The sequence below is a fragment of the Nanorana parkeri genome, unplaced genomic scaffold (genome assembly GCF_000935625.1).
Source record: "Nanorana parkeri isolate BGI_ZX_2015 unplaced genomic scaffold, ASM93562v1 scaffold2080, whole genome shotgun sequence".
NCBI classification, from domain to species: domain Eukaryota; kingdom Metazoa; phylum Chordata; class Amphibia; order Anura; family Dicroglossidae; genus Nanorana; species Nanorana parkeri.
In genome coordinates, this window is record NW_017308348.1 from 202050 (window position 1) to 212496 (window position 10447).

The 10447-nt window shown below is 41.5% G+C and overlaps 1 protein-coding gene across 1 annotated transcript in view; it reads right to left on the minus strand.

Moving 5' to 3' along the window:
* The window catches only part of SORT1 (sortilin 1), a 46919-nt gene extending 37871 nt beyond the window's left edge, over window positions 1-9048 (minus strand). Inside the window, exon 1 of the mRNA XM_018572590.1 lies at window positions 8673-9048. Within this exon, the coding sequence (XP_018428092.1) occupies window positions 8673-8912 (240 nt within the window). The 5' untranslated portion in view covers window positions 8913-9048. The remainder of the gene's footprint in view (window positions 1-8672) is intronic.
* Window positions 9049-10447: the final 1399 nt, after the last annotated feature.

Sequence of the window (10447 nt, forward strand, 5' to 3'; positions counted from 1 at the left end):
GTATAATGCTTTAAGAGCAGGTGAATAGGTGGCAATGTAATTTTTTTAGGTTATGTTGATAACAAAATGTGTACATTTAAAATTATACATGCTTGCAAACAAATGAACGACATCTCTATGACTAAATACTCTAACTAGCTCAACGCAGATACGAATTCAGTAATAAAATGTGGTAGATTGCTGGCAAGAGCGTTGCACCCCAGAAACACAAACCTATATGCATCATAGAGATCAAGAGAATGGACCACTCCATTCCCCCTCCATTCCATTATATGAAAGACCTTGATGCACAGATTGCTACTTACATTGCAGATACCCCTTTGCCTACTTTAGATAACACCAGCTCAACATTAGAGGCTTCCTTCACAGAAGAAGAAGAACTCTCCATATCCATAGGGTCCACCCCTGTAATTGAAAGCCGCTGTACCCAACAGAGTTACAAAAGTTTTGGAAGACATTTAGTACACTCCTAGTCACCTTTCTCACAAAAGGTATTTAATTCCCTCTCAGAGTTCTCCCTTTCCACCCACCCACAGGCCTTGGAAGCAGACATAACCTTGATTCCCAAGCCAGATAAGGATCACACGCTGTGCTCCACCTATTGTCCCATCTCCCTCATAGTCGTAGACATAAAACTATTACAAAACTATTATCCATCCTGACCAAGTGGGGCTTGTACATGGATGTGAAGCAAGGGATAACACTCTTGAAAAAGGAGAACTATGGGGTTAAGGCTTTTCCCCATAGTTCTTCTTAAGGTAACGGGATGACCCAAACTAGCGTCCTCCCGTCACCCTAGGCTCAGTATACCGCAAACTGTGGCTCACGGTATACTGAGACGCCGCAGTATACCGCGAGCTGCTGCACGGTATACTGAGAAGCCACAGCTGAAGCGGATCCCGACAATTGTGCCGGGATCCGCCCAGCTGCGTGACTGACAGCTGGCTCTGCCTATCTAAAAGGCAGAGCCAGCTGTACCCGCCCCGTTCCTCCCCCGTTCCACCAGTCAGCGCTGGCGGATCGGAGCGGGGAGGGGGGAATCCAGCCCCTCCCCTATCACGGCATTGAGCCGTGACAGGATCTAGTAGTGAGCGAACGCCGGTATGTGTTCGCTCACCTCCCGATCTACTGAGCCAACCTGTGACAGTCTCATTGTCACAGGTCGGCTAGAACTATGAGGTGAGTGAAAAGCACTCAACTCATAGTTCTCTTTTAAAACTCTCCTTTTAATGCAAAATGCCCAAGCATCCCCTATGTGCCTTTTGTCACTCAATGCAGAAAAGGCTTTTAATATGGTTAGTTATCCATTTTCAAAACATAGTCTGACCCAGTTAGGCCTGGGCCCTCTTATGCTTGCCAGCATCATGGCCCTTTACACGTCCCCAACAGCTAGAGTGTGTTAGTTTCTTGTCACCAAGATTTATCATTATGAATGCCATTAGACAGGGTTGCCCCGTATCCCTCACCCTATATATTTTAATTATAGAACACGTAGCTTTAAGCTGTAATCCTAATATTTCTGGTCTTTCTGTTGACTCCACTCATGCTAAACTAACCCCCTCCCACCGAGTGTGCAGCACCACTATCAACAAATGACAGACACGTGATCAGCTATTTGGGGCTCTGTAAAGCTGGTAACTGCTGCGAATCAGCGGTTACCCTTCATTAATGGATGACTACGTATAGAGGCATCCATAAATGAAAGAGTTACATTTTTTCAGACACCCAATCCTTTTCAGGAATCGGGTGCCTGACAGTGAGAGCAGAGCGGTATTTACAGCTCTTGCCGTCACTGACAGCTGGTATAGATCGGGAAATCCCGATGTATACCGGCTTTTTTCCCCTAAAGTTTCAGCAACAGAAACATTTAGCTAAATGTTTCTATTGCTGAAACAATGTTGCAGGCTTTTCTGATCATTGTGGGAACGACCAGTAGCCTTTAGTGACATCTAATCCTGAAATGCTACAGGATCAGTGTCACTAAGGTTATTATTGGCTGTTCTTAAGTTTGAAGCAGCCCAATAATAACCAAAAATATTAAATTATCAAGCAGTAATAGTGAGATTCGTTCACAATGACTGCTCGGTATAAATATTAAAAAAAAATTGTTTACAAAAAAAAAAATTTACAAATAAAAAATGATATTTAAATATATTTTTATACTATCATTAATATAAAAATGAACCCATTACAATGAAAATCTGCAGTTGAGCTGCAGGATTTGTTTTTCAATCTAAAGGGGTTAATTTGTTTTTATTTAACCCTCTCATGACGCTGGTGTTCAAAGTATGTCACTGTCACGAACTGACACTTAGTGACATTGTATAATAGGTGACCACTTTTAGCTTTTAGAGAAAAAAAAAAAAAGATTAAAATGTTAGGTTTTAGTTTTAGGCTGAGAAGTACAGAAACATTTCTAAAATCCAAGGAAAGTGAGGGTTTCTCCCAAATAAATGAATGTATTTATTGCACTTTTTTTTTAGCTGGGCTATTTTTCTAAAATATACTACAAATTAAAACTGGGGAAAAAGTTTTTTCTTTACATTTTTTACTCAATTTTAATATTGTATTTGTCCTAAGTGAGGCATTAGGTACACATATATGATATAAATACATAGCCCTATCTGTCCTCTAAAAAAACAACATATAATATGTGTGGGTGCACTGAGTAAGAAAGCATATTACTGACATGGAAGAAATCACACAGCAAAAATTTCAAAAGTGTGTCGGTCATTAACAAACAGAAACTAAAAACAAGCTCAGTCATGAAGGGGTTAAATGTTTTACTGCTTTTGTTGACCCGCATCATTACACAAACACAAGCAGGATTTTATAGTTAGTTTGTTTGTCAGTTCTGGCTTTAAAGAATTATGCATGCTGGCCTACAATAAAAGGAGGAACCAAGCCAGGGTTGTTGTACAATCTTGCAATATATTGTACACGTAGTACAATGTTCACTAAAGGCTCATGAAGACCACCACTACAGGAATGTGCGTTGGTAATGCCTAAAACAAAAAGGTTGGAGTGTTTCTTCTTGCATATAATTGGCCCTAATCCAGGTATTCTGCCTTGGGGATAGGGGTGGAAGGGGAGTTAGTAGGTGTACACTGCCTTTCTATACCCATTGGGCATTATTCCTATAAAATATGTGGTTGGGCACAGAAAGGGTGGGCAGGGGTTTCAATGTTTAGAAATAAAAGCCAGTGCCCATATATCTTGCTTCTAAAAATACTGTAAAGTAACCACAGTACAAGAAATATAAAAAAAACATTCAAAATTAAAGTTATGAGGCATGCTAAGCATCATGCACATAATGTATGCGTAAAGAAAACCTCTGTGCAAGGATCGCAAAACAGGACCGTAAATGTGACCATACGCACAAGCGCGGTTGCACATTTTTCATTCCCAGAAGTACCAGCTACAAGCATACTGCTTTTGCATATCTGAATCATATATCTTCCAAGCTCTTTTAGCATTTACCTTTGGTGCTTTTTACTCTTATTCTTTTTTCTCTGTAACTTATGACCTACATACTCAATGACAGTTCCACACTTAATTCTCATCTTTCCTAGTCCCTCATATCCAGACACAGATGCAGCAGGTCAGGCGTCAGAGGAGGAGGATAGTGGTGATGCGATCCTCCTCTTCCACTGAGGACTAACAGCAATCACAACATGCTCTTATCTCCTTCTCAGAGGAAGAGGGAAGGGAAGAAGGGGCTTCTGCTGGCCAAGCAGCTGCCATCCCCAAGGAGAAAGAAGAGACAGAGGAGCAAGCTCCCCACTCTAAAGGACCAAGGTAAATTAGAATTCAATCTGGTTGCCTACATGTTGACAGTTTGGATTTGGGAGCGTATCTTTTGGCCCCATTTTTTGATCACTGGGATACACGATGGGAAAGGGTGCTGATATTTTGATGTAAAAGGGTTCAGTTTCCTGTCCCATTTTCACGCTTCCCCCGACTTTGTAACAGAATGCTTAGATGCCCATCAGATTTTTGGGAGTATTGGCTAGGTATGACAACCTTTTTTCTGCACATCTGGCTTGGTTAAATGTGTCCATATATACAGAATGTGATGGAAAATATTGATTGTACAGTACAGTGCAAAAGTTTTCGGCAGGTGTGAAAAAAATTCTGTAAAGTAAGAATGCTTCCAGAAATAAAAGTGTTAATTGTTTATTTTATCAATGAACAGGTGACCACGCTGACCAATGAGAAGCGTAATTTAGCACAGTCCAATACAGTTTTAGGGATGCACAGATACAGAGTATTTGGGCGAGTACAGGTACTCGCCAAAATGCTCCGATACCTTCCCCAATATCAGAACTTCAAGTCAGCGGAACATTTCCTCTGACCAGCAGTGCCGTCGAGGAACATGGAGCCAGCTTCTCGTGCAATCAGAAAGCTGGGCAGCAACTAATGACCCAGTTTCCTGATTGGCCGGAAAGCCAGCTCCTTGCTTATTAGCTGGGAAGCCAGCTTCCCGGCCAATCAGGTTGTTACTCGCCGCTTCCCAGCCATTCACAAATCGAGCCAGCCAAACATGGAGTCGGCTTCCCTGGCAATCAAGAAGCCAGGTAGCATCCGATTACCCGCTGCCCGGCTTCCTGATTGCCCAGAAAGCCTGCTCCATGCCAACGGAAACACTGATACTCAGTGAGTACCGAAAGTAAAATATCAGTACTCGTGATCGATACCCAAAAACCACTATGCATCCCCAGTTTTAATTAAAACTATTTTTTGTATTGGGACAAGTAGATTGTCATGAGGGACAAGTAGATTCAGCCCCCGCTTTAGCCCTTGGACAAGTAGTTATTTTTAAATTTCCACACCCCTGATTTTGTATAATAAAAAGGCTGCAATGGCCATTCAACTCCATCAAAAAGCTTGGTCTGGTTTATTGGGTTGAGGGGAGGTTGGTGGTTCCAGCAGTCTTGGTGTCAAGGGAATTGGGACATCGGTTCTACATTAGTCATGTCATTGCTCTTCTTTTTATAGTTGTGTGTATCTTCCTCCTAGTATCCCTTGAGGGCAAGCAGTTGCCGACTCCCGAGGAGGCCCAATCCCCTCCTGAGTTTGTGGGCAGACATCCTGTGGGTGAGTGCATTTTCATTGTCATCTTTCGATAGGTTTGGGATTTTGAAGATTGAAGATGTGTTTGATTACTTTGAGTCAAAGCCCCCACCAATGTTTCATCACTTAGATTTCCTTTGGCCTTTTCCCCCTAAAAGGCCCGACCGGACCCTTTGGTAAAATGCACAGCTATGTTAGTGAGTATTGTAACCTCACCCAAGCAAAAGTGGGAATAATGTTCAGTTATGGTTAGGAGGCATATTAGGAAGTGGCATAATATGCACACATTATGCATTTGATCTTTTTTGAAGACTATAAGCACTAATTGGCCTGTGTACCTCTTCAACTACTGCATTGAGAGCTCTGCAGTATTCCTTGCTCTGCTTTCACTTTTGCTGCTACATTTGGGATTACAGACACCTAGCTACACAAGACCATAAGAGAAATAAGAAGCTGCTGAGTAATTTACCTTGCCAGCATTCATTAATAAATAAAAAAAATTAAAAATGCAGAATAAAAGCAAACATTGTTTCAGCAATCTAGCTAAATAATATTTTTCATAAAAGACAAGTTTTCTGGCATTCAATGTAATGGAATTGTACATCTGCTTGTCACGGTTTGCTCTGCTTCTTGTAAAGCTGTGTACCTGACACTGTACAACCTACTCACTGCTATTACTGATTTGCAACTTGCATGTCTGTTTTTTCAAGTGTTATGCAACAGGTCTTTTGCTAGTTGACTTTCCCTAAGGCGCTGTCCCCTATGCCAGGTTTGTATTGTTTCGATATGGAGCATAAAAAGGGAGAAAATGGTCTAAGGCGGTCAGGTGCTTTTGCATATCATGCAAAATATGTGAGTACCTTGCAGCATGAATTTGGAAAGCATAACTGCTATATATACACAGTTAATAATGATTTTGTACATGCAGAAATGCTCCCTGTGACTTTATTATAATTACAAAGCATGGTGAAACATTCACGCAAACAGGTCAAATCCATCAAACTTTTTTTCAGAACGTCCTAAAGTATTTTAGAACCACCTACCAGAAGAGTATCGGAGCCACTGTATAAAACTATAAGAAGTGAGACAACAGTTTGTGTGACCCATGGAAACAAAATTTGATTTTACTTTTCTTAGTTTTACCCTGTACTATTTGAAGAGAACAAAAAAACTAGAATTAAATGGTTGCTGTGACAGAACCTTTGTGTATTTTAAGTGGGTCATCTCAACCTGGCACTCAGCACTGCGTATTTAGGCGTAAACAGATGTTAAACCAGGAAAGGATGACCACAGAGATTACAGTACTGTACTAAACTCCCCCCCTTCCTAAAGTTACAGAACATTCTAAGGTGGTGTGTAACAAAAGATGTGGAGTGCCAGCAAGCTTTATTTATTGATGGCTAGCCAACGGTTAACAAGCAAGTCAAAACACCTATTAATGTCAACTTGTCATGCTGTCAAGATATTGTAACCAACAACATCAATACAATAATATTTATGTAAAGCCAAATGGTTCTTTTCAGCTTACACAAATAGCACCAGGACAATATCACAATATTTTCACAATAAACTGAAAGTATTTTGAGCAGGTAACCAGCTGTACCTTGAAAAACATACTACATGTAGCTTTTGTTTTCAAAAATATTAATGCAGACTAACCCTACACATATGAATTGTAGCTGGAATCATTCTTATTGCTCTAGCCCCAATCTATAGCTTAAACCAGCCTGTCTCAAAACAGGGTTGCACCAAACACTAGGGTTCCTCCAGGAGGTGGCTAAGGGTTCTTTAAAAAAAAAAAAAAGAAGAGCATTTTTTCCCCCTCAGATACACATCCCTAGTAAGGAGCATTCTTCTCAATGGCCACAAATGTAAAAGGAGCATTCTTCCCAGTCACAACAAATGTAAGGAGCATGCTTCCCAAGGGCCAGCAACGCAAGGCGCATTCTTCCCAAGGGCCCCCAATGTAAGGAGCATTCTTCCCAAGGACCCCCAATGTAAGGAGCATTCTTCCCAAGGACCCCCAATGCAAGGAGCATTCTTCCCACTGATCACAAATGTAAGGAGCATTCTTCACACTGTCCATCATGATAAGGTACTGTGAGCTGTAGATTTGATCATTACTAAACAGGGTTTCCCTGAGAAAAGTTATTTTAAGGGTTCCCTCATGTTGAAAAGGTTGAGAAACGCTGACCTAAACTATCCTGAATGGCCCACTTTCATTTGAATTTTAATTACATAAACAGTAGAAATATTGAATTTGTTCAAGAAGTCAGTAGCCAATGTTGAGGTGCTATGTTTTAATCAGATGTTGAACTATAATCTACAGGAATGTTTACATGAGACATTCTCATCGTTACAGCATCAACCAGTAGTGCACCTCTGATATGTACAATAGGTACTTATTTACTTAACATGAATTCATCTTACCAATCAGGAGCTTTAGCAGACCACTTTTATATCAACTGTATATATCATTTAGTATTTCATCAATTTAAAGTGACACTAAACTCAGGAGTTTATTCTTAAAATGCATTCAAGCACCCTAACAAAAATGTATCTTATTTGTGAATCACTCAGCTGGAGATCTTCCAATCAGCTCTGAATTCATGCTTCCTTCTGGAGGGTGGCTACTTTTGTTTCCCATGGTCCGTGTGTGTTGTAATGCACCACCACTCCACGCTCGCTCCTGTGATGGACTACAATCTCAATACAAATTTGTAAAGTAAGCATGAGATTGTAGTCCATCATGGGAGCAAGTTTGGAGTGTTGGTGCATTACAACACACACAGGAACCATGGGGAACAAAAGTAACCACCCTCCAGAAGGAAGGACAGTGTCAGCACCAATTCAGAGATGGTTTGAGGATCTTCAGCCGAGTGATACACAAATAAGATACATTTCTGTTATTAGTTAAGGTATATGAATGCATTTTTAAGATTTAACTCCTAAGTTTAGCGTCACTTTAAGATGAACTGATTTGCAATTGGGGGTACTTTGCCAATATATATTAGTCCCACTGTGGACAATGTTCCCACAATTCAGGAACACAGCAAAAAAGGAATTCAAGCATGCAATATTATTATTTGAACGTGTTTGTAGTTTACACACCTAGCCAGTGAGGCGTCTATTTAGAAATCCTTGACGCCACACCATTCTTATGATAAAGTCCAAATAGAAGCTGCATTTCTCACAGTACTTGACCTTATCATCGCTGGGTGCTCGAAGTGATTGCTACGGAGGGCGCCATGCCAAAACCAGATGAGGAGATACAAGGCCACCAACACTCCACTCACAAAGTCATAAAAAACCCAACATTTTTGGAGCTCGCAGGGTTACATCACTATCCAGCCTTGAGTAAGGACCCCGAAACGTTGGCTTCTTATTACTTTTAACACCATCTTTGCAATAAACACATGAAAGGCATTTATTTGGCGTGCTGATGACTTTGTATGTTCTCTATAGAAAAGCCAACATGGACTAACCCACTTTACAGGTCATAAAGCCCAGTGTCATTGATCTAGCCTCCTTAGCAGAGCATAGGGCTGCAATTAGGTCTGCTATTCATTCAGAAAGCTGTGCTTCCACTCATGACTCACCGGGAATGTGTCTTTTGCTAGGATGTCATTAAAGGCCATCGGCTGTTCGCACTTGCCCTCATCGGTTGGGGACTGCACTTCGCTCCCCAAGCTCCTCCGCACCCGTGGATTCCATGAGCCTTCTTGACGCCATTCAGTCGAGCGAGCGTCCAGCTGGTCCCGAGGAGAGAAACACCAAGCTAACCTGACGGCGCACAGCAACAACAAACCCCCGAGGTCAGTCCTTCTCAGGCACCACATCTCTGCCGGAGCTCTCTCTACCACGGCCAGCACATTGACAGGTACGATATGGCCCGTCGCCTATTGGCAGCGGCAGCCTTCACTCTCGCTTTCTACGTATTCTATTGGCCGAGGAGAAGAGCAGACCCCTGACAAAGCCCGCCCCTACACTACATCATACATAAGCAGGTGGCAGCTGGGCGTTTATTCCTGATTGGCTGCCGCTGCGGTAGTGAGTTAGGATTGGGCGTTTAGGAAACAAGCTCTGCACAGTACTATATGGCACGGAATACAGTCCTAAGGTGATTATTATAGAGGGAGTGACACTGCAAGCTTGTAAATATATATTGTCTTCCTCATTTGTGTTGCAGCTGGGGTGCGAGAGCAGGTAGATGACAAACACATGAAGGTTACATAACGAAGAGCCTTTATTGTCTTTCACTCAGCTGTAAAATCATCCTGTGATAACGCAGGCAACGTTAGGGAAAGGATTACATTATGCACACGTTACTAAATGTACCCGGAGATGTGTGCTTCTAATACCTGGAAATAATGGGAAGGGAATTTATCAAAAGTGTTGCAGACACAATCTGGAGCAGCTGTCAGCCAATCAGAATGTATATCTAATTTTCATAGCGTAAGCAAACAAACTGAAGAGAGCAGCCGATTCATTACTATGGCCAACTGCTCCAGATTCCGTCTGTCCCAGTTTCGATACATTCCCCTCCTGATTTTTTTTTTCCCCTCCTGATTTTTGAGGTGGATGCAGCAATGAGCAAGTGAACGGAACTGAAAGTGACACTAAACGCGAGAGTTTATCTTAGAAATGCATTCAAGTACCCTAACGATTAACAAAAATGTATCTTATTGGTGCCTCAATCAAATGATCTCTGATGTGTTGTGAAGTAGCCACTGCTCCAAGCTCACTCCTGTGATTGACTACAATCTCATGTTTAGTTTGCTAATTTGTATTGAGATTGTAATCCATCACAGAAGCTGCTACTTTTGTTCCCCATGGTCCCTGTGTTTGTTGTAAAGTAGCCACTGGTCCAAGTTCCCTCCTGTGATGGACTCCAATCTCAACAGAAATTAGTAAACTAATTGTGAGATTTGAGTCCATCACAGGAGCGAGCTCGGAGCGTTGTCTACTTTACAACACACACAGGGACCAATGGTGAACAAATGTAGCCACCCTCCAGAAGGAAGCACAGTGTCACCACCAATTCAGAGATGATTTGAGGATCTACAGCTGAGTGATACAGATATAAGCTACATTTTCTATGAGGCTACATCATTAGTGCCTCACTCAACCAGGAAGTGGAAACACATTCTAAATAAAAGCAAAAAATGTTTTTTAAAGTGACACTAAACTCAGGGGTTAGATCCTAAAAATGCATTCAAGTATTTTAATAGTTAAAGTACTTGAATGCATTTTTTTGGATCTAACCCCTGAGTTTAGTGTCACTTTAAAGAACATTTTTTGCTTATTTACAATGTTTTTTCACTTCCTGATTGAGTGAGGCACTGGTGATGTAGCGACAATCGCATCTGTAAAC